General features: G+C 56.9%; 1 protein-coding gene across 3 annotated transcripts; it reads right to left on the minus strand.

Annotated features, from left to right (window-relative positions):
- Positions 1–980: 980 nt before the first annotated feature.
- EDN3 (endothelin 3) lies at positions 981–22,004 on the minus strand. Of its 3 annotated transcripts, none has more exons than XM_053890089.1 (5): positions 21,545–22,004; positions 20,629–20,917; positions 5,039–5,212; positions 4,008–4,085; positions 981–2,986 (listed from the first exon to the last, which is right to left on the minus strand). In XM_053890089.1, exons 1-5 carry the CDS (start codon positions 21,594–21,596, stop codon positions 2,872–2,874), a joined length of 708 nt encoding a protein of 235 aa, XP_053746064.1. In that variant the 5' UTR covers positions 21,597–22,004; the 3' UTR covers positions 981–2,871. The 3 variants fall into 3 exon arrangements, with proteins under 3 accessions (XP_053746064.1, XP_053746066.1, XP_053746065.1); XM_053890091.1 differs by having other exon boundaries at positions 981–1,689; positions 21,545–22,001; XM_053890090.1 differs by having other exon boundaries at positions 981–1,685; positions 21,545–22,000.
- Between the last annotated feature and the right edge of the window lie 2,387 nt (positions 22,005–24,391).

Raw genomic sequence — 24,391 nt, forward strand, 5'->3', positions numbered from 1 at the left:
TATACACAGCGGCTTTACTTTGAACAGATCCACATAAAGGAATCGAAATAAAGAGTTTCACAATAAATAGTTGCTTCTCTAAACTGTACACAGTCCTGCTAGCAAAGCACTGCCTCCTTTTCCGGGTGATAGGTACTCACTTTTCTATCCGTAAGAGCTCATGAAATAACGCACGCAGAATTTAGCGTTTGGTCAAGGCCAACGCTCTGTCGTTCACCACCTTAAATTTCCCCGCGTGGTGACCTGGGCATGCCTCCCATGTGGGTTCTCATCTCTCTGCCAGCTGGGGGCGGGGGTGTGTGTGTGGCGGGGGGGGGCATCTGCATCAATGACGTTGGCACCAAATACTTTGCCGGATACGCACGGTAATCTTGGGCCGGCCGTAAAAAGCACAGCGGAAACAGATCGCGACCTGCGGGGCGTTACAATCCCCAGCGGTTGCCAATTACACAGATAAATAGGAATTTACATAATTTACAAAGAGTTTGCATTTGTGGCTTATTTTGAAGCCGTTCCCCAAAGATCCACATTTGTTCATGAAAGCGAATATTCTCCCAAATGGCCTAGAGGGGAGGCCGGCGGCTTTTACTGCAGCTCTCTGGGAAGTGCCTGGCCTGCCTGTCCGCAGAGGGCTCAGAAGGTCACCTGATCGAGGACAGGCTCGCGGCCGCACGTGTCGGGGTTCAAAGCCCACACGTACTTGTGTTCTTCTTTCCTCGTCACAAACATCAAGGTTTCTTTTTTTTTTTTTTTTTAATTTTTTTTTTTTCAACGTTTTTTATTTATTTTTGGGACAGAGAGAGACAGAGCATGAACGGGGGAGGGGCAGAGAGAGAGGGAGACACAGAATCGGAAGCAGGCTCCAGGCTCCGAGCCATCAGCCCAGAGCCTGATGCGGGGCTCGAACTCACGGACCGCGAGATCGTGACCTGGCTGAAGTCGGACGCTTAACCGACTGCGCCACCCAGGCGCCCCAAGGTTTCTTTTTTCTCTTGTCCTCTCTTTCTCAAAGATACATTCTTCTAGTGGGTACCGTGCACACCTGAAAATCGCTGTCTAAATCCTCCTAGAAGCTTCAAAGTCCTCAACTCCTGCAAAGCTACGCTCCGCATTCAAAATCGGCGCCTGGCGCCCTCACTAGCCCACAGCGCGTGCCTTCTGGATGTCAGGACGGGAGCGTCGCATGCTCCCGCCGCATCGGTTATAAGGGGACGCGTGTTTACATTTGCAAAGTCAGCCTGGAGCCCACTTATACTCCAAGAGAAGTCAAAAGCCAGCAAGCGGCTGGATGTGCCACGGCGCTCCAAAAACAATTTCCTGCATGAAACCCGAGCCGCGGACGTCAGGCTCTGGGGCACATCTGGGATCATTTTACCCATTAGAGAAACTGGGTCGTTGGGGCTGGGGCATTCTTGGGTGAGGGGTGTAACTGTTAAGTGTGGACCTTCTGAGTGGGTTTTCCCCCCACCAGGCAAAACTCATTCCTGGTCCTCCAAGAGGCTGGGAACGGGAACTGGGAAGGAGCGGAAACTGAGGCCTCCCAGAAATGGGGTGCTGCTGGCCTGTGTCTGCAGGGGTTCCTGACACAGCAGAGGGGGAGGCAGAGCGCGGGGGGCCCGCCACCGGGCAAGCACGTGATGCCAGAGGCCTAAGGCCTGCTCGCTTGGTCGGTCCCGGACTTCAGCCTATCTTGGAGAAAGGGGCAAAAGAGAAAAAGAGGTACGTTACGAAGGAGAGCGCTTACCGGCTGGAAAAGGGGACATCTCTCAGCTCCCTCTCCAGCCCTGTCCCCTGCTCTGAAGTGACCCTTCCGACCAGCAATTTCAGAGCCTGCCACCCACCCGGGAAGGTGTGAATGAATCACACCAGCAGAGGCGGCCGCTGGGAGGTGCCCCACAGCCTGGTCCCGTCTTTGATTATCACAAGCTCAGGACGGTGGCAGCTTCCAATCTGAGAATGCTTATCTGGGAATTATTAAGTCGAGTCTTGCAAGAAAGCAGGGACCATGGCTTATAAGAAAAGACTTTTCTTCCCACGTAAAAGCTTCTTATGGGAGCTTTATGTGAATCGTGAAAACCTGGGAAGAGTCTCCTTTCCAGGCCCCAGTGGGGACACGTGTGCGTGCTTCCTCACCTTCTGGACGTTCAATGGAACAGTTAAGAGCAGCGACAGCAAAAGCAACTTCACGCTTTTTCCGTGCGGGGCTCTCTGGCCTTCCTTGAACAGACCCAGCATATTCCTACCACAGGACCTTTGCACTTACTGTTCTCCCTCCCTGAACTCTCCTCCCCTTCATCATCCCCCTGGCTCACCCCTTGACTTCCTGCAGATCATTCTGCCAAGGAGACCGCCCTGTCTACCCAATCCCAAACTGCAACCCCCAGCCCTGGCACTTCCTGTCCCGACCCTGCTTTCCTGAGTTACCCACAGTCAACCACGGCCCGGAAGTAGATGTTCCTCCTTCCGACACAGCGTCAGGAGGACAACAGTAACCTCGCGCTGTGTCACAGGCCTGTGTATTCAGCTCACTCACATCTTCACGCAGCATTTTACCACCTCTCCTCGTGACAAGGGGGGTGAGTACAAACCCAACGTTTTGGGAGAGAAAGAGAGACCACACTCACGTGACTTTTATTACAGGAGATTGCCATACTTGTCCTACTTTATGACCAGGTATCATAGTTACTCTCTCCCTGTGCCTGATTTATCAATGCGACGTCCTGATAGAGGTGTGTGTGTGTGTGTGTGTGTGTGTGTGTGTGTGTAGGGAAAAATGCAGGACCTATGGGCGTGTCCGTGGTTCTGGCCTCCACTGAGGGCTCTGGAACGAAGCCGCCATGGGGGAGGGGGGACGAGTGTTTTTGTCTGCGGTCAGCTCCCCACATTCTGTAAGTTCCGCAAACGCAGCCCCTCCGCCTTGTCCCCTCCCGCGTCCCCGACTTCCAGAGCGCTGCCCGGCATGTCGCAGGTGCACCACACATCTTTGCTGAATGAATGCATGAGTGAATGAATAAATGATGTAAAGGATGGATGGTTTTAATCACAGCCCGTCCTCGCCGAGAGGAGCGTGGGTTTGGGGTGAGGGAGAGAGAACAAAGCAAGAAGAGGCAAAGCAGGGACCAGCTGGGGCCTGACTCACGCTCTCCCGGGGCCTCTCTCTGCCGCCTCGCCCGCCCCCCTCCTCTCCGTTCGTATTACAGATGCTGACGGATCTCTCCGGACGACTAGAAGCGACTGCCGCCGATTTGGAAAGCCTCCTGTATACTGAGCAGGGTTTAATCTCCCCTTGATCAGTCCCTGTAGGAACCCAAGCCACCTCCAGGCTATTATTATGGACATAAATTACCGTCCCATTGCACATGTGTAGGCGAGCCACTAATAACAATTTCTGATTGATAGAATGACAAGTAAACCGAGTCTGGCTGCAGGAAACCCTCAGAATCTCTCGTACAAAAAAGACAAGCAGGTTAAAAAAAAAAATCATAAGCCCGACTGGGGGACATAGACGGTATGCTGCCAGATTTCACCCCCCATCCAGAATCAGCTGCTGAAAACAAGAAATGATTTGGGTGGGGGGTGGGGGGCGGTAAAGACCACACGTTGCTTCGGGAAAAGTGACACATGGGCCCAGGTAGTTGAGCCTGGGCAGGGAAGGCGGCGGGGCTGGGGGGGGGGGGGGGGGGGGGAGGTGTCTCCAAGCAGCAGGGGTCAGCAAGCTGTGTCCAGGCCCAGCGAAACCCAGAGCCGGATGTCACTGCTCTAGAGTTACAAGGGAGGCAAGGGGTCAACTCCCGTGACAAGAGCGGCTGGCCGGGGGCAGGGCAATGACAGTGACTGTCCACAGCTTCAGCCTGCTCTGTCCCCAGGGACAGTCTACCAGAGGCCCGGTTCTGTGGGTGCAGCGCCCCACGCGTGGTGGGGCTCCCACCGGCTGCCCTCACAGATCACTCGCCACCCTCACGTCCTCCTTGTCCCCAAGGGTGCGACGCCTCAGAAAGTATCTTCACCTCCTCGGACGCAGGCCTCCATCGGCACCGCCGGCTGGCTGTTCCTCTTCGTCAGGATTTTCTGCTGTCCTTGAGTTCCTGGGGGGAGAGAGAGCTGGTTTGGATGAATCGACCTGTACTTCTGTCTGGCTGGTTTTCGGTCGTCAGATCAGGACCTGCTCTTCCCCACCAACGGGCACGGTAGCACATTCCCCAAAGACCACATCTCAGGCACGGTTTCTGAAGGTTGAGCCCCCGGTGGGTGGATTTCTACCAAAGTAGAGCGTCTACTCCCTCAATTATTCATCAGATGTGAAGGAGTCAAGAAGAAGAACGCAGATGGCCCCGGGGTTTCCGACAGCGAATCCTGGGTCCCTGACCACTAAGGCCACCACCTGCCTATTGAGCGGACGCCCGTGTCAACGGTCGTCCCACGTCAAACCCGCAGTCTGCCCATTTAGCCGGGTCCGCGCCGATTCACAAACCTCTCTCCGGCAGCCAGAGTTAGGGCTACAGGGTCTCAAACTCAAGGAGTCCCCAGAGTGAGGTGATGTGCAAATACAGGTGAATGGACGCAGCGCATCCCCCTCAGAGGTGAGTGGCTCCCTCAGTTCCAGCCTATACTGGCCAGGAGGGAACGCGGGGCCCTCCTGCGACCAGATCGTCCCATCTGCGGCTCTTCGAGAAGCTAAAAATACGCGTGTGGCAAGGGTGGGTAATTCTTCAACGTTTAAATGTTGGCAACTCACTGAGATTTTGGCAAAGCTGCCGTGCGGTCCACAAGTGTGTCTGCAGACCAGACGCGGCCAGGGCCACGTTGCGGGTTCTGTTCTGAAAGGCAGCAAGGGGGCCGGACGCGGTACCCACCCGCCCCCACCCCCGGAGCCAAGGGCACCCACGTGCGGTGTGCAGCCCACTGGACCACACCAGCCAGGGCGCACCCAAGCCCTCCTGCCCCAGGCCCCGCGCCCCGCATGGCAGTCAGACCCTCCCAGCCTGTTTTCGCCCGGAGCTGCAGCTCCACGGGGGTGAGTGTGACGGGGACGTCGTACCTGCTAATGGCCAGGGTGCGGGTACAGAAGTGCAGGCAGGCGCTGTCCCGACTCCGCACACAAGCGCAGCGCAGCGTCCGCTTGGACGGCTGTGGGCTCTGCGGGAACGGCCCCGCGGACCTCTTGCTCCGGAAGCTTCCTCTGGAGTTGGACAGTCCATAGGGCACGGTCCGTCTGCAAAGGACAGAGCAGCGTCAGGGCCACGTGTGGACGAGCGCCATGGGCCTCCCCGCTCCGGGGGCATCCGTGGGGGCGGAGCTGGCCAGGGCTGGGAGACCGCGGATCCAGCAAGAGAGGTGGGGTCCAGCGACACCTTGAGAACTGGTGTCCCCGCGGTCCCCCATGCTCTGGGTCTCAGGAAACCCGTGCAGGGAACCTTTCAGCCGTCTTCCCCGAGCCCCCAGCAAGGGGGCTGGGGCCGAGGGGGTAGGGCGGTGGGGGGCGCTGGGGGAGGAGGTGTCGGCGCTCGAGGTGCGCCCCCAGGCCCGGGTCCTTCGAGGGCGGTTCTGGGCTGTCTTCCCGGGCCCGAACCCCAGACACTGACATTCTGGCTGACACACACGCTGGTCTGCCTCATCCTTGGGCGAGCGCCCGGGGTCGGTCATCCATACCAGTAAGAGGCCTGCCCAGCTCCCAGCCCGAGGCCGGCCGTGCCCTGCCCGCCAAACAGCCAATTTCTCGTGTGCGCACATCGCCTCGCCGTCTGCATTAACGGGAATACACAAATGTAATTATGGCCATTATGGACACATCCTGGCCTCCAAACACGGGTTTCCTCGAATACACAAACATCAGAGGCAGGGATGGAACTGTCCTTGGGGAAAGGCTTATTTAAAAAATCTCATTTAGAAGTCTGAAAACGTTTACCAGTCTCACTTATGGCTGGAGCTGGACGAGGCTGTCGGTGTCATTTGGAACAATTAACATTTGTCTTTTTCTTATGCTCATCTACATCCAAACCGTCACTCTCCAGAGAAGGGGGAAGACAGCCAGGCGGCAGTGTGGTGGGAAAAATTAAAAGCACATGCTTAACTCATTAGCACCATTGAACGGGACTGGGGGACAAATTGCTAATAACCAGAGAAAGCTCATGTGGCAAAAAGTTACTTTTCCAACAGGGCCTGGTTTTCCAAGATGAGCCACCTTGGTTTCTGTGAGCCCCACAGAGCATCACCAATCACCTGCCTCAAAGGGGATTCTGACATCCTCTCTGGGTTCTCAAAATAAAATCAAATTGGATTTACTTTAATTTGAAACACACATCAACATCATGGCGTCTTTCGGGGTGGTGGGGGCAGAGCGGGGGTGGGAGCACCCCCTCGCGACCTGATGCTTGGAACCCACATCCAACGTCCCCCCTCTGCTGGGTCGGAGGCCAGAGCAAAGGAGCGCCCCCTCCCCATTCATCTTCTTGTGTCTGTGCTCCGCGCTGTGGCGGGTTCCTTCCCAATGGGTAGAAGGTGGCTGCCTCCTGCCCTCGGTACTGGCTCACAAAATGGAGAAAGCCAGCAGAATCCAGCCCCGTTCTGAGCCGAACCTTTGCCAAAATCCCATTTCTTCTCGGGAGTAGGATGGCAGCACAGCAGAGACTGTCGTGAGGCGGGATCTGGCTAAAGGTATGTTCTTCCGGTAATAGGGCCGCCTTAAATCTCAAAGTGTTGACATTAAACCCGGTCCCCATTTCTTGGTGAAAATTACACACGAGGAATAACAACGCTCCCGTGTTTCCATCAACGGCAAGACTTCCGATTTTGAAATTGCCGTAAGCTGATGGTGCATTTGCGTGTGCACAGCCACTCGACTTCGGCGAAAACACTCCAAAGTGTTTTAAGTAAGGAAACAAGGCGACGCGGTATTTGTTAATAGAGCAAAGCTAAGCGCTTTCCCAGCAGTCAAGTGCAAGGAGCTCGTATGCAAATGAGTCCTTGCAATTTTCAAAGAATGTTCACAGAGAGACACTGCCCCCTCCTCTTCCCCCTGCCCCTATCCTGGGCCTAGAAACCCCTGCTCCAAGCCCTAGGGGTCCAAGCATGCTCCCCCTTCCTGGTTGGCTGGCTGAGCTCCAGGAGGGGTTGGGGAGGGTAGAGGCTGCAGAAACGAAGGGTTTAGAAGGCGGTCCAGACCCCAGAAAAGCCGGCCTCTAACAAGGCTCTAGTTCCAATGGAGGCATGGGCCGACAATCTGAAGGTTTTAAATTAACCTGATAAGCTCTTAAGTAAGACAGTTCTACCTTCCTACCTGAACAAACATGGCTTCAAAACACCCTGGACGTCCGGGCTTGAATTTAGAATCCTGGAGCTGTGTTGGAGCGTGGCCACCCAAGGAGGTTCACACCTTCTCTTCCATCCCGCTCAGTCCCACACCAAGGGGGCCTCATCCACCCCCTGGCCACACTGTGGACCTTGGGGGATGTGCCTGGAGCCCTGTGCCATCACTGGGTGCCAGACTCTGGAAGATACCCGCACGGGCCCTGGAAGCGGGCTTGGGGACATTTGGGTAAAGGATTCCAGGATCCTGAATACCTGGAACGCGGTCTAGAAGGGGTACACGCTTAGTCCCATAGACTCCTCGGATGGGGTAGGAGACATGGCCAGAGGAGGGCCAGAGGCAGCCCTGTAGCCCAGAGGGCCCAGCGCAGGGGACCTGAGGGTCCAGATCTAAAGGTGACTCACCAGCTCCTCAACAGGAGAAGTCTGGTCTCTTCTGCCGTACCTGCCATGGACCCAGCACGAGGCTGAGCAAATGGGAGGAGTTGTGAGAATCCAGTCTGATAAGACAGGATCCTCTCCAACCTAAAAGGTTCAATAACCACAAATTCATTACAAAGAATCTCCAAGATTTGCCAAGCATTATACAAATACGTGTATAATGTATATGTATTATACATATATATTACGTATAGATATCGTACATATATATACAAATTCATGAGAATCTCCAACATTTGTCAAGCATTACATATATACGCGTATAAAACATACGTACGTATATATGTGTCCCTAGCATCATTCTAAGTGTGATGGGGATACAGGAAGGTCTTCAGGAGTTCACACGCTCCGGGGCTACGAAACCAGGTCAAGGAGACATTATAAGCCAATATATACGGGTACGTGCCAGGTACACAAAGCACAGAGAAAGCTGAGCTGGTGACTGCGTTTTATGTCGTAAAGCACTTACATGATGATCACTCCGCCCTCTTGACAGTTTCCTGACCTACAAAAGGGCTGCTGGACAGACTGAGTGACACGCTGCACTACATAACGAAACAGTCAGCAAAAAGCTAGCAGTAAACTAACGATAGCTCTCATTGTTACTCATCTGGTCTGGGAATTCAAGTGAGTTGTTAGCAGGCAGGAAAATCCCACCCACCCCGCCTGCATTTGAGATGTGTGAGCAAGCAATAAAAACGGGTAAGTAAGGGGGCCAGAGCGCCACAAGGCGCAGCAATGCCGTCCTCTGCCATGCTTCCTTCCGGCCGCTCTGTCCTTCTACACGGCCCGTCCAACAAGCACTTGGGTTTCACTCGTCTCGGTGCCCGTTCGCACTTTTTAACGTTTCTCGAACAGCGAACTGGAAGCACCTAATGGTGGACCGATGAAAATGAAGTCCGCCCGGCTCAGAACCCCTGCCCAGCACCCTCTCTGGCCAATTGCTTTAGCCCACTGCTCAACAGTAGGGTTTGGAGAAGGCGGTTCTTTGCAAAAAGTAGGCAGCTCTTCCCTCTGTTCGGCTTTCGGTTAAAACACAAGAGCTCCACACAAAGGAGACGCAGACGAGAAGATCAATCCAAATGCTCTTAGACAAGACAGAACACCCTTCCGGCGTATCTTCACACGCGGCGTCTCACATGGTGTCTGTCTGTGCAATAAACTGTCCCGCCACCTACGTACATTCATTATTGATGGGGGACGGCGGTGCCGGTGTTATTTATCATGGTGTTCCTTATTTACCACTTTTTCCTAAATGTCATCTACGAATGTTGTTAAATATTAAACTTCCAAATCCCCTGTTCTCATCCTTCACCTGCATAGCGCACGGGAAGCGCTTGATTTTTCTCTGCAAGAAGTTTTTAAAATAAGGAAAATTGCCTTTTTTTTTTTTTTTTTTAAAGATTCTGTTTTTAAGTTCAGTGTTACCTTCTCATATAAATGGATTTGTTATCTCCATCTTTCTGATTAGGAAACTGGCTTCTATACCTGAACTTTAAATTTTGTTTAATGTTTTATTATTTATTTTTTGAGAGAGAGAGAGAGACAGAGCACTAGCAGGGGATGGGCAGAGAGAGAGAGACACGGAATCCGAAGCGGGCTCCAGGCTCCGAGCTGTCGGCACAGAGCCCGACGCGGGACTCGAACCCACGAACCGCAAGATCATGACCTGAGCCGCAGTCAGATACTCAACTGACTGAGCCACCCAGGCGCCCCTATACCTGAACTTTAAAGGAGGGATAGAGACATTCGCAGGGGCCAGCCAGAAGCAGCAAAAAGAGATTCACTGACCAAATTCTAATCTCCCAGGAAAGTTTATCAAATTGTCGTTGAAAACCCAGTTTTTTCCCCCCACCCCACTGAGCAGCATTCAGCAAATATCAGACTGGACTGGACTCTGGGTGAACATCCATGAACAAGACAGACAAGACAAAGTGGCCCTGTTCACACACAGCTTTAATCCACCATAGGGGTTGGCAATTGGGCAATTTATGGGTTTCATCCAATCAACAGAGGGTTTTTCTTTTCATTTGACAATTTTTATGAAATTGAACATCCCGATTTCCAGCTTCTCTCAGATAACTAGAGGCTGTATCAACACCAACCCCAATCCCCAACATGGCTCAACCGTCATCACAAGCCTAGTGACAAAGTCAGAGATGGCATGAACGCTCTATTTTGCCCCATTCCCTGCAAACACCTTTCCTTCTGCTCATTTGTGTTACCTGTCCGGCCCTCGTGGGCATCTGAGTCTGGTGGCCTGTCCCATAGCACCGGGTCAGACAGGTCACAGGACACACATGTCACAGAGTGACAAGATCAGCCCTCGACACCATTTTTATAAATAGAGCTGTTTGCAATTTAAAAAGCCCACATTCCAGTCTCTGACACAAACAGATTGTTTTCACTTCCATCGGAATGTCGATTTGAGGCTCTACTTCCTCTGTTCCCATTCTTCCTTCTGAGAGGGGGAGCAAAGGCAGATTCACCCTTGGGCCCAGGGAACATACTGTACAGAAGGTGTGACCCCGCCGGCCGACCCTGCACGGTCATCAGATACCTCCCGCCACTCCCCGGAGAAACCACTTCTCAACCCCAGTGCGCCTTCTAACGACCGCCCCATCTCAGGTCTCCCGAACTTCCTTCCACAGAAGGCGAGTCCTGAGCTTAGGAATGTCTTCTTGGGCAAGGAAGAAAGCATGACCTACCTTCGCTCACTGCCTTGGTCCCCCTAACCGGGGAGAACTGTGAAGAAAGAACTCTGGACCAGTAAGACAGGAGAGAGTAGCCACGGGCTATGGCCATTCTCGTCCACGAGCACCCAGTGCACCTGCTGAGCCCAAAGGTGAGAAGGCAGGGGGGACGCAAGCCCAGAGACAGGAGGACCCCTCTTAAAGGACTTGAAAGCCTGGAATCCTCTAGAGCCTGAGGCCAAGCTTGGTTGCGTCTGTCTCCTGGAATCTAAGCGCCTACCTTTCCTCTGGGGGATTATCCTTCCCTCCTGTGTGAGGTCTCCCCGAGACCGTCCATCAATGTGCCTCACCTGCCCCTGAGGACTCAGCAGGTGACCCGAGTTGGGCAAATGGGATCCTGTCTCTCCCAAGACGCCCGAGTGGGGCAACACGAGATCGGAAAGCTACCGTTTCCCAGGGGGCCCCACGCTGCCTTGTCCATCCCATTGAGCCCCTGGGCCCGCAGTCCCGGTCCCCCTCCTGCTTCTGACGCTTCTTCTCAGTCCGTGTCCTTCCAATAAATGTCCTTTATGCCACATTAGTCTAGACTAGGTTTCCGTGGCTGGTGACCAGTGACGGCCAGCTGATCCGGAACTCACTTTCTTGCGACTGAAGTGACCGTGACCTCTTGGATTCAACAGGAAGACCCAGAGTGTCTCCAGCTGCCGGAAATTTTCTCCGTCGCAACAAAGCACAAACGAGTGGGTTCAGAGTCAGGACAAAACCCAGCAAACTAAGCTGGCTGGAGTCCTTTCCCTCCAGGTGTGCCCACTGTGAAATGTTTGCTTTGAATCACGCCGCGCTTTGGGCAGGTTAAAGCAGGCGGACCACTCACTCTCCTCCGTTTCAAGATGCCCGGAGCCGAGCCCCAGACTCAGCTGACCACCTCGGAAGCCTTCGCCTCCAGCGAATCGATCCCTCGTCCACCCGTCAAATGCTTGTGCAAGTCTGCTGCGGGCCAGGCCTCGTGCCAGACAACCCACAGGGGGCCCTTCCGGCCTCCAGGAAAGAAAACAGACCAGGAAATACAGCTCCTCAGCGACCCTGTTATACAAGCAGAAGATACACATCGTGCCTTCTGGTTCGAAAGGGGACGACACAAATCTTATGCTCACAAACAACGTGAAATGAACGGGCAATCTGTAGCTCTGCTTCCCCTGCAGAAAATCCTTGCATCTCAGCGTCGAAAGACCCCAAGGCGGACCGCCCGCCCGGCCACCAGCCCGTGTGGAGCTTCCTCCTCCCGCAGCCTCGAAAACAGCCAGTGATCCTCCAGTGTTTAGAAATATCAAAAGTCAGCAATGTGCTGTGTGTTGGTGGTTAACTATTTTTTAGGACACTCATCCACCCAAAAAAAAAAAAAAAAAAAAAAAGGTTGAGCTTATCCAGGACTTGGCTGTTTGTTTGGGAGTATTACGAGAATAAGAGACATTTTCAGAGTCTGCGAAGGGCTGACCCCCATCACTAAGACCCAAGAATGATGGTCGATTCTACATCTCTCCTGGCTTCCTTCTTGTCCCTCCTGATCAGAATTAACTGGGCCTCTCCAACCGGAACCACTGATCATTTCTGTCTTGCTCACTTCCGCACACACGTAGCATCTGGCTCAGCGTGGTGCTCGGTAACACCTCAATTATCTCAGTAATAGGTACGTGTTGAATGAACGGAGGAAGGAAGGCGTGACTTCTAAATGAGCCGTTATTTCTGGGCTACACCCCATCTCCCAAATGTACTGCCTTCTTGGCTGACTTATCGGACTTCTATTGTTGCCCTCAACTGGCCCCTCCTAGAGGGTTTTTTCCTGGAGAGAAGGGGTCTCCGGATTCCTTGAAGTGAAAGATCTATGTCTTGACAAGAGCTCCTGCTGGCCACACCAGTGGCACGATGGAAAAGCCAGTTGCATCAATGGCTGAGGCACCAGAGGGGACTCCAGAGGGTCGCTAGGCTGACCCAGGTTTCTGGTCCAAACGGAAGACTAGCTTACTGAGAGCCCCCGGGGACTACCTTTCCTCTGAGCCTGAGAAAGGAAAGGGCTGGCTAGACCTCTGGAAATGTCTGTCCATCTCCATACTCCACCTAGAGATCCCCAAACACCTGCATCACCCCGTCTCCAAACAGCATTGGCCGAAGCAGTCCCAACCTTTCACTCCAGCAATAAAACCACAGCTAAATGGTGGGGCAGCAGGGGGGGTGTCCCTGTCCCCCAACAGACTCCAGGGTCTCACCACCACGCGTTGGCCTAGATTGTTTACATGCTCTTGTGTCCTCTTCCCATCTGAACAAGCTGAAAAATAACACCGAAGCCACAGGCTTTATCACAGCACCCGCTCCCTGGGACACAGGCACATTCTTCCCAAACACAGCACACACCCACGGAAGGAGATCTGGAGGCACGAGGGGTCCAAGGAAAGGGGAGCAGAAAAATGCTCCGTGCTTATGGTGTGCTGTGAGGTTTTTGAGAGTTACGGCTCAAAACAGAAGTTGGGAAGACAAAGCCTTCCGCTATGTGGGGCACGAAGCCATCTACGGAACCCTGCAGGTGTGTGTTTTCCCCTCCATCTCGTATGGCCCGAAAGCGTGCACGTGGGGTTTCCTTCCCCAGCCCCCCGTGACCCTAACGGATTCCGGGGCAAATGTGGGCAATTCCACGTCTGTCTGGCACGGCCTCATTATAAGTTTATGCAAAGCCACACAGATGTGGCTCAAAATAGTTCCCAGCAGTGGAAACAGTGGAGGTAACATAAGGAGCAGATCCTTTTTCAGGGATGGAGGGGTATTCGCAGAGGGATAAAAAAAGAAAATACAGACGCCATCACACATCCCTTTAAAGAATCCACAGTAAGAGAAGACGCTCTTGCTAATTTTCAGGAAACTTCACTGTAAGGATGGAAAATCCGACTGAACAAAGACCTACTCTCCAGCGCAACTATAATAAAGACTCGTTTTCCTCCTGATCTAGTTGTTTGCGTCCTTGGGTCATGTCCTTTTGGTAGCCCTGATCCATCGGCCAGTTATCACAAACTAAGAATAATTGAGTCCCTGTAGAGACACGGGCTTTACCGCCAACCAAGAGCTCAATGTTGGGGTCAGGGCAAGGCGAGTGGGGCAGGCCGGGTAAGCGATGTCCAGTCCTGCCTTTATTACAAATGCTGATACTCTGTTGATCATGAATTTCTTGCTTTAATTTTTTTTTTTTTAAATACCGCATTAACATTCATTCATCTTTACGACGGACGCTTGGGCACACCTTCAGGGATGTCACCGGCCTCACCCCATCCTCGACCCTGCTCAACACCCGTGGAAACAGTCCAGGAGAGATACACACACCTCTGCTTTCTCGCTGACTTGCTTCTGACCTTTGGCAGAACTTTTACGCTCCCCGAGGCGTGGGTGGAGCTGTCCCCCCCGGACACACACCCCGCCATGGGCCATTTGCACCATTGCCACTTTGGCCTTCGTGCCTCTCAGGGACTCCTGAAATGAATGTTTCCTTCTGTAAACTGCCGGGCTGGGACACAGGGCTCCCCGGCTGCCCCGTTCTGGGGTTACTGTGTGTCGAGGCCTCCTGCCCGGTCGGGCCTGAGCAGCCCATAGAACAAGGGAAGGTCTGCACCTCCCAGCCCTTGGACAAGCTCTCCAAAAGCTCTGGCCTCCCCAGGGCTCCAAGCTGGGGCGGCTGAGAGAGGCAGACAGATACCCCGTCCCGCTGTCCGGACACGCAGCCCTCCCTTGGCAGTAAGACGGCTCTCCCTTCCTGTCCCAAGTAGGGGCAAGAGTGCGCGTGTCCCATTTCAAGGCACCACGTTTCCATCTGACAGGTGACACAGAAATGAGAGATCATCTCCTGCCGAAGGCGGAGTGCCTCTCGCGCAGGGCCGCCTGGGGGTGTGCGCGGCGGTGCGGCGGGTCCCCGGGGGGCCCGGGCCTGGGCTCTGGAGCAGAAAAGCCGGGCGAGGCCCCAGCACAGCCACAGGGCCTCCTGAAGGAAAGCGCCTTTTGCTTCCCAGCTTCCTTTGTTTTAAATTCTTGCAGGAATAAACCAGACAGGAGATGTCAGAGCCTTTCACCTGCCTTCAGATTTAAGGCCAAGTTCCCAGCTGTGAGGTCCCTTTCATCTAGCAGAAACCCAAATTCGCCCCCCCGGGGTCACACGGGGTCACGCCTTTCCTTCCACGCTTTCTTGCTGAAAAGCAAACTGCCCCTCGCCTCGAGCCCCTGTCATCGTGGGGATCTGCTGCGCTTTGACCAAGCCCGACTCTGCCCCTGCACCCCACCCCCCGGCCTACTCACGCCCACCCCGGGGCACAGAAAGGGGCTCTGGGGCCCAGCGACCCCTACAGTGAGGTCACCCTCCGTGCACCGACCTCTCCAACAAACTGAGGCTTAGCCCCAAGGCCCTCAACTCCTAAAGACGTACCTTGCCGTGAAGTGTCCCCAGGGACACGGTACCTGAACTCAAAACTAGGATCTAAACATTCACCAGATGTCGAAGGAGACAGACACGGTTCCCAAGGGGAGAAAGGCTCACAAAGTCAAGCAAAACCGTCAGCGGTTCAAACTCACGTCCAGTCTGGCCGACAGCATCTTCTCTCCTGTGTCCTTCTCGCGGGCGCAAGGCGAATCATTTTCTGTAAACCAGCGCGCAGAGTTACCCCTGGAATCGCTTCCTGGCAGAGCCCCTTCGGCTCCTGGGCAGGGTCGTCCCCGCGGATCAGAGGCCCGGCGTTTACTCGGGCGAGCACAGGAGAACGCGGACAGACCCCTTACGGAGACCTCGCCATGAGGCACTTAACAAACAGGTTCCAAACTGGCCGTTCACATTATCCTGAAATGACAGACCCCGGTGGCTGTCCCCACCTCCCCACTAACGGAGGGGAGCCCCAGGCCAACGCCTACACAGAATGCCAAGCCCCAAACGTTCCAATGATTTACCAAGGGGACAGGGAAGCGAGAGAAAGCAAGGAGGGGCCGAAAGGGCGGAACCAAGTCTCACGGAGCCTGGAATAACCTTTGGCCGGAGTGTCCTTATCAAGCCGCTTATCGGCAGCTGGAGGCAGCCAGGCACACCTTTACCCCCAGCTCTGTCAACCTCGTGCTAACGCAATGCCAGTTAGACCTTCTAGGAGCGCCACTGAGGGCTGGAGATGGTGTGGCTCGCTCAGTGCTAACCCCTCCCCACCCCCCACTCCTAGGCCAGGCAAGACCTGCGGCGGCCGGTCCAAGGAGGTGACCTCAGCCGTACTTGAGGAAGAAGTTTCTGCTCACGGGCGCCCCCCAACCGCAGCGTGGGGCATGGCAGGAGGCACTGGCCGCGGCCTAGAGGTGGTACCGTTATCTTTATGGCGGTGTCTTGGCGATATATTCACTGTATTCCGTGTCCCCTCTCCCTTCTGGCGTCACTGTCACACGTCTTTACACACGGGAGTCGGTCTCTGTCAACGCTGGCCGCCATCGTCGTCGTCTGTGTCGCTGTGATTATCACGACGGCCAGAGACACTCTGACCCTCCACCTCACCAGCTGCATCCCCACAACAATACGCCCAGTCCCGACTCAGGGGGCGGGCGGTCGCACCGCGGGTGGACAGCGGGCCTCGCATCGGCAGGAGGCTGGGTCCCAAGTGCGTCCATTTCCCTGGGACGGTCTAACGCGAAGTTAGAAGAAGTGGGATGCCCCTTCTTGCAAACGTGAACGTGACCTTCTTGAACGACAAAGGAGGCAACGACGAAGGCAGCGTTGCCTTTTTGTGCTAAAATACATTAAAATACAAGCTCAAGTGTTTTTTTAATTACCGTCATCATTATCGTTTTTGTTCTACTTCTTTGGGAGAGGAAAAGAACCCAAAACAAACGTCATTCCCGCTGGGCCGAGGCAGCGTGGCAGGCTTTGACGCAGCGAGGGTGGCGGGCGGGTCATCTTGTGAGGCCGCCACCCCAGGGTCCCACTGGTGCTGGCACCTTACCCAGGGGGCGCTCAGAGAGGGTCACCACACCCAAGTCAGTCCGCTAGCCAGCCAGGACACAGGGCAGAGTGCCTGCGTCTGGCGCCTTCCCACGAGCAGGGGCCGTAGATCCCAGACTTTCCGCCACAGTCGAGACTGCACACATCCGCACGACCCGCTTCATAAATGCGTTCCCCCTGGTCAGTTCACGCGGCCCAGAGCTGCGTCTGGAAAACACGCTCCCCATCACAGCACACAACGCCTCTCCCTCACTATGTCCTCGGAGCGATTAACAGACGGCAGGTGCCGTCAGTTCTCGGGAACAGAGTGGGAGGAACAGAGGGGTTAATTTTATGTGTCAACTTAGCCAGGCCACCGTACCCTGATACTTGGTCAGGTGCCAGTCTAGATGTTGCCGAGAAGGTATTTGTTTTAGATGTAAGGTTAAGATCCGCAGACTTTGAGCAAAGCAGATTACCCTCCGTAATGTGGGTGGGCCTCAACTAATCAGTCGAAGGCCTTAGTGGAAACAAAACAAAACAAAACAAAACCGGGGTGCCTGACGAGGAAAGAATTCTGCCTCCAGAATGCCTCCTGTGGGCGTACGTGCGCGTACTTACACGGACATCTCTACACACATACACACATGCACACACACACGTGTCCTATTAGTTCTTTCTCTCTGGCGACCCCAGTACAATCCCCCACTGGGTTCGAGGACACTTCTGTTTCTCAAGCACTCGCAGAGGACGGCCCCAGGTGTACATGTGTGTAAGCACACACGCCACTTGCTCACCACCTCTTCCCCCGTTATCTTATTCTTGGCAAGCTTTCCACGATCCTAAGATGGGACGTGTGTTTCTCTGATTTGGAGGTTTTTTTCCCGTTTTTGTGGGCGATGGTGGGATTGTTGGGGGAGGGGCGAAAGCTCCCCGACACGGCCAACGGGAGTCACGAAGACCACCCTGTGCCGTGGCTCCGCGCCTCCACAAGCCCAGGAAGTGCACCTGCCCAGGACACATTTGGTTCCTCTTTGGGGCCGGCCACACGCTTCCTAGAGGCTGAATGCAAGTCACGGGCCACACCCCCCCGAGAAAATCCACGTTCCCGCACGCGTCTGCTGGGATGCGCGGGCCTCTGGAGAGCGTGCACGCACGCTGGAACAAGAAGCCTTGTTTGTGGGAGGAAGCACGGCAGACCCGAACCTCAGTGACGGCGAAGACAGGAAGAAGCGCCAGGCGGCCGGACCTAAGCAAAGCCAACCGGCGGTCCCGAAGGTCTAGCACCCGGCAGAGAGCGCTCGCCGAGCTCGGTCTGCAAGAAGGAAGCCCGTAAAAGTCTGTGGCAGAGCCAGACACCCTCAGCAATTCCACCCGCGAGATGCTCCGCGAACCTGGTCTCTCGAGCCCTCACCGGACGTCGACTTTCCACCGAAGATGCAGAAGGGGCCTCGGCGGTACCTCGCACGGTCCACCTGCAGCTTTCAGGTCCTCGGACACGGCGCGAGCGACCACACTCACGGAACGCCTGCCCATGTCCTCCCGAGGCAGAGAAGGACTGTGGGGTCTGTCTTCGCGCAACACGAGGGGCCGCAGGAAGGAAGACGTCACGCGCCGCGACGTCACCCAAAGTCAAGACTCTCGACGTAGGCATGAAGATCAAGGCCCCCGCGGTTCCCGGCACAGGGGCGAGGCCAGAATGCACATCACACACGGGAGAAGTTTCCACAGACTGGGAGGGTCTACCACGGGAGGCGGGGGCAGGAACGGACAGGGACCCGGAAAAGACCTTGCTGCTCCCCACCGTCGCCCCTGTGGCTCAGCTCGGCGACGTGTCCTTCCTCCATCCTCCGAAGGCCCACGTCCCCTGTCCCTAGCCCATTTTCTCACGTTCCCGTCCTGTCCGAGATGTCTATGGACCTGTCTACCAATCTATAGAGTTTTGGAAGGAAAGAAGGGAAGAAAGGGAAGGACAGAGGCGGGCGAGGGGAGTGGTGGGGGAAAGAAGGAAGGACGCAGAGCATCTGGAGAAAGCTTCCCTATGAAAGCGATTTTGCTTGTCTTACTTCAGAGTGCCCATCTGTCTGCTGTCATTTTTTTTGTACACAGAGCTCTCAAACACCATAGTTCATCCTTCTTTCCTAGTGTTCAAAATGAATCGGGGTCAGGAAAGAGGGGAAGAGGTCAAACCGCGAGGGAGGACGCCAGCAAGGCGGCCGCCCTAAAAAATTAAACAAGTCAAAGGCCCACAACTTCATACGAGACAACTCGGAATTTCGAGACACGGCTGCCAACAGACCAGAGGGCGTTTGCTGAGCCCCTTGGGCGCATTTCAAGCAATCAGGCCTCCAGCCGCGGCCAGGAGCCCGGTGACAAGCAGGGAACGGGGGGAGGTCTCCGAACCCGCTCCTGCCCCCCTCCCTCTCTCCTCTGCCCCAGGCCCGCTGCCCCTAATTCAGTCGACTCTCCTTTCTCCTTCTATATGCACAGCTTGGGCCCCTGGCTAAGGCAAGACGCAGTCCTGTGTTGACTGTCCCGAGTCCTTGATTCTACGAAGATACTCTGGTCACGACGCCAGGAGGGCAGGAATCAGAAAAGACAAGGGCGATGGGGACTGTGAGAAGACGTGACCCCGATCAGTGTCCGCGAACAGGAGGCAACCCGTGGCAGTCCCGTCGGGGACCTCCTCCCCCGCCGCACATCACCTCCAGGTTTCCCACGGGAGGGGGACTGTACAGGGGCCTGACCAGACACAGCCCACCAAGCCAACTCTACCGTTAGGCACGGCTACATGACGTGTGGGGCCCAGGATAAAAATGCAAACTCTGGTTTGAACCTCTGGTTCAAAAAGTGTTAAGAATTTCCAGACGGCGTGAGACCGAGCGTGGGTCCTTCTGAGCCTGGGACCCCCGTGTGAGTGTCGAGGTGGTTCAGCGAAGCTGGCCCCGTCTGCCGCTCTGGCATAATGGGGTCACTTTCCAGACCTACCCCGGATGTGCTTAGAGATCCTGTCACCTGGTCTGAAAGCTATTTGACCCCTCAGGTGTACCCTCCTCGGTGCCTCCTTCTGCAGGGGCTCATGAAACGTGGCAGGTGAGCCCATCAAAGCTGTCACCCAGTGTGCTCAGAGGTTGGGGAGGAAGGAAGCCGTGGGGGACATGAATCAGGGTGGCCCCAAACACAGCAGCAAAGTCGCCTTTCCCAGCGAAAGGTCCCCATTCACCACCAGCTCCTCAACAGGAATCCCCAGTAGGGCACCAGCAAGGGTCCCAAGAGATCCCAAGAACACCTGGAGAATCGAACATGGAGTCCCAGATTTCAGAGCTCGGGGGAGACAAAGCCCAGAAGGCAGGTGACCAGAGCAAGGTCAAGCCCTCTTTACTGTCTGTAAGGCGATGTTTCTGCAGAAGGAGATTCCCAAATCGAGTAAGTGAATGGGGGACACTCAAATCCTCCCACGGCAGAGCGCACGCTCTACCCATGGCCTTGGAAGGTGCACTCCAGACCCCAGGACTCCAGGTGGCACTGCCCTGGTCCTACAGTAAGAGTCCCTAGGGGCTGGAGGGGAGACGGGGAGGCCGTCTGTGGCAGTAGGTGGCGGTGGGCGACACTGGGTGACGGAGGCCAGCTTGTGGCAGGACCAGTTGGCACTGCACCCCCAGGAAGAAAGGAGCCTGGTGCCCGTGGAATTTCACCCTGCCTGGGAAGTTTCCACCGGGCCCCGCCAGGCCCACCCCTGCGCTCTCTGGACAGCACGCTGCTTTCAAGGAATTTGAAACCCCTTGGAGGCTGGCAGGGTCGGGGGGCAGGGGCCCCACTTAGCCCCTGGGGCAGGAGATAACTTTCCTCAATCGAAGAAAGACTTCTCAGGTGTCTAATCCCTCTGGCCAGCTCACCTCTCTCGGAGGGAGGGCTCCCCCTTCCACCGGATCAGAAACTCTGAGATTGGGTTTCTTCCCGGCCAGGCCCTCAAAGGGGATAGGAGACACATCCCTGACCTGCAGACCCGGCCTGAGCCGGCGGCGTGGGGGGCAGGGGGGGGGGGGGGCGGCGAGAGCTGGGGGCCGTGCCAGGGCAGGCTCCCGGCTGACCTGGCAGGAATGGGCTAAGGCGCTCCCGGGGGGTGGGGGTGGGGGGGCGAGGATGTGGGCCAGGCCTGGGAGCCCCCAGCCCTGTCATCACTTCCCACCACCCAGGACCGGGCGGACTCACTCAGGAGTGTTGATCCAGATGATGTCCAGGTGGCAATAGTAGACGCACTCCTTGTCCTTGTAGGTGAAACACGTGCAGCGCCTTGCTCGGGGGTGCACAGGACCCCCCTCGGGTGCCTGTTCCCCAAACCGCCCTGGCTCCTGCTCCTGCCCAGGGCTTCTGGGACTCGGACTCTGCACTGCTGTAGTGGCCACGGCGTCCTCGATGTCCCCCTCGGATCTGGCTGCAGGCGGGGCCCCAGGCACGCCGCTCCTGCCAGCGTCCCCAGGCTGGGGGCGAGGCACCAATCCTGCAGGAGGTAGACGGAGGGGCTCCTGAGCGTGCAGAACCCCCCACCCCCACCCCCGACACACACCCCCACCGTTCCCAAGAGCCTGGGGGAGAGGGACAACCAAACTTGCTGCACTTTCTGTAAAGCCTCCAAGCTCTGCCACATGTTCTGAAAAGTTTGCAAACGCTACGGGCAGTTTCGGAAAAGTTTACGAGTTGCGTGCATGACTCGGGGAAAAGCTTGCAAGCTATTTTCACTTTCCGCAAAGTCCGCAAGGTACTTGCGCCCGTTGAAAACTTTGCAATCGTCTTTGCACAGTTTCTGAACAGTTGGCAAACTTTTTTGAAAAGTTCCCAACTCCGTGGAAACTTCAACCCGGTCCGCGGGGCCGGCCGCATCTCTGGCTTTCCGGTGGGCCGCCACCTCCAGAGGCCCCCCCGGGGGGAGGGGGGGGGTCGGTGCCCCGCTCGGCCCCCACCCCCAACCTCCGGCCCCAGCCCGCCCCCGGGCGCCTCCGGGGGTGGGGGGGCGAACCCAGGCAAGGGACCGCTCCCCACCACGCACCCTTCCGCGCGTCCCCCCCCCGGCCCAGGGGTCCTTTTGTGTGCGCTCGCGCCGGGAGTGGCCCGCGCCCCGCCCGCTTACCTGCGGCGGAGGTCACCGTGAGCCCGAACAGGAGCCACAGCCCCGGCTCCATGAACCCCGATCGGGCGCGGGGCACCGGGCCGGGGGCACGGACGCCAGTGGCCGAGAAAGGGCGCTGGGCCCGGCGCGGCGGCCTCGCCCTCCGGCCGCGGGGTCCGAGGCCGGCGCTCGCTCGCTCGCTCGCTGCGCCCCGCGCCCCGCGCCCCGGCCGGGAGTTGGCTGCGCCGCTCACACGCGTCAGAGCGCGCTGCCCATCGCCGCGCCGGGCCGGCTGTGGGCTCGGGCTTTTCTGGCGCCCGCACCACCCCCTCGCCTCCCCGCCCCCCGGAGGGGCTGGGGCTGCCGCGCGGGGCCTTTGAACCCGGGGCGCGCCGGGGGTCGCCTCCCAGCGCCGGGGCGGGGGGCGGGGAGGGGGGCAGCGGGCGGCGCGGCGGCCCGAGGCGCACCCAGCCGGCCGGGGGCGGGGGCGGGGGCGGGGGCGGCGCGCCGGGGGCGGGCGGGGGGGGGGCGCGGCGGGGCCGGGAGGCCGTGCGGCGCACGCTCGCGCACACGCGCGCGTGTGCACACGCACCCGCGCGCGCTCCCCCTGGCCCCCCGCCGCCTCGCTGTCCCGGGACCTGCAGCTCCCACCGCAGAGCGCTGCCGGCGATTAACGGCCGCGCCGGGAGTCTGTTATCTTTTATCTCAGGGTCTCCTGGAGAGCAGCATTTCTCCGTGGTGGCCCAATGACACCTTACCCTGGCACAGACCGTCCTGCCAAGGCCCCGGGTGCACTTTACACTCGTGACTCACGGGCACCGGCAGGCAGCGTCTCCCTGCCTCTCCCGGGAGCTCGGAGCCGGCGGGTGTGGGCGGTGGCAGGGGAGCAAAGTCAACCCAGAGGCAGGTTAGCGGGTCTGGGCGGCCCGGCCTCGCCGGAGGCTCCTCCTGGACCTCCTGCCCGGCGGAGGGCTCCCGGCTTCCCCTCCGTTTCCTCCGAGGGCGTCCAAGTGCAAAGTACTGAGGGCCCTTCCCGCTCACCTGGGCAGCACAGAAGACAGGGCTGCTTTATGTTGCTGTCGCGTACCACCTGCCTGAGACCCGTGCCTGGGCACCCGGGAAGTTCTGACAAAAGAGTCGGGGAGTGAACGAATGAACGGAGCGGGTGAGTGAATGAATGAACGCTTCCCAGGGATTTGGGCCCGACTGCTGACCTCTGAGAACACCTGGACGCCCTTGGAGCCCCTCCCTTACCAGCGTCCCCCCCGCTAGAGGGAGGGACGACACGCAGAGGCAGGGCTCTACCTGGCACTGGGCACCTGTGCTGGACTGGGGTGCCAGGGGACTCCCCGGGGACTCCCTGCATGGCCAGCTCACGGGCCAGGCCACACGGAGGGCACGGGTGGTCGACATAACACACATCCCAGGTCCTCTGACGTTCCCCCCCGGGACTACTCCCCTAACCAGCTGCAAAAGTCACAAGGGTGTCGCGACCTCCACCCGGCTCTCTCTCTCGGGGACACCAGTCCTCTGAACACGGCCACCGTGCTGGGAGGAAGCCCGAACGAGCCCGCACGCAGAGATCACACAGAGCAGCCAACATGGAGAGAATCTGAGGCCTCACAGCCACGGCCAGTGCCAGCCACAGACACGTGAACGCACGAGCCGAGAGGTGCCCGGAGCCCCAGCCTCCAAGACTGGCCCCAGCGGACCGGCTGAGTGCTGACCCGCAGAACCCACGGAACCCACGAGCGCCACAGATGGTCGGTTGTGTGCACCACTCAAAGCTGCAGAATCTGCTGAAGCCCCCAGAACTGAGCTGACGCGGGAGCTTCTGGAGCCCACCCCCACCCCTTCCACGCTGCCCCGTCCTTGCGTCCCAGTCAAGGAGTGGGGCGTGGAAGACATCCTGGAGGGTCATTTGTCACCGAACAGGACAGATGCTTCGTGGGGGGCTCTGCTTCAGTGTTTGGGCCCCGTGCTTTGAAAATGAGGGAAACCCAAGGCTAGGGTTATCTTCTGTTCCTGCCGGGCTAGAACGTAGATCGTTTCAGCATCATCCTTTCCTTGGAATTAAAATATCCTTCGTGTACATGGTAAAATGGCTCGGACTGAGGGATGGCTGGAGAAAGGGAAACGAATCCACGAAGCAGCTAAAAAGAGAAAAGGGGTAGAAGGTGGTTTCCAGGTGTGCCCGGACCCAGGAGGGGTCAGAGCTGCTCAGACCGCTGGCTGGGTCCACTGCCCTCGGCCGCATGGCCCAAAACCAACCACCGGGGTGGACGTACCAGGCACCCGCACTGTAGGAGACCAGCGTGGCTCCGGCCCTGCCCTTGGAGGCTTCTCATCTACTTGATGGCACAGGAAGTGCAGGGACAGAGAACCAAGGATACAGGGTGCTGAGGCCAGAAGATGCCACGTCAGCTGGATGGTCCGTAGAGGGAGAATTTTAACTGATCCTTAACCAGGTCAGCAACCTGAGCCCCACGATTTGAGCGGGGGCCCACCGTGACAGGGAGAACATCTGCTCTCCCCAGGGAGAAAGTTCTCCCCTTTTCTGGCCTTCCTCAGCCTTTCTGACTAGTCCCAGGAGAGCACCTCGATCCGGAATGTCTATAACCACTCTCACACAGTCTTCCTTTTGGAGCTGAGAGGCAGAGGCCACAGGCTTAGAGCCTCGGGCAGGCCATAGAATCCACATAGGATCTCTTTCTCACTCTTCTTTTGTTACACCGTGGTAAAATATGTATAACATACGATTTCCCCTCGTAACCATTTTAAGTGCACAGTTCAGTGGTACTAAATGCATTCACATTCTTGTGCAGCTATGGGCTGGGCCCCTCTCCATAGCCCTTGCGTCACGTAAAA

This window comes from Panthera pardus, unplaced genomic scaffold, assembly GCF_024362965.1.
Source record: "Panthera pardus isolate Hobbes unplaced genomic scaffold, ASM2436296v1 HiC_scaffold_25, whole genome shotgun sequence".
Taxonomy (NCBI): Eukaryota; Metazoa; Chordata; class Mammalia; order Carnivora; family Felidae; genus Panthera; species Panthera pardus.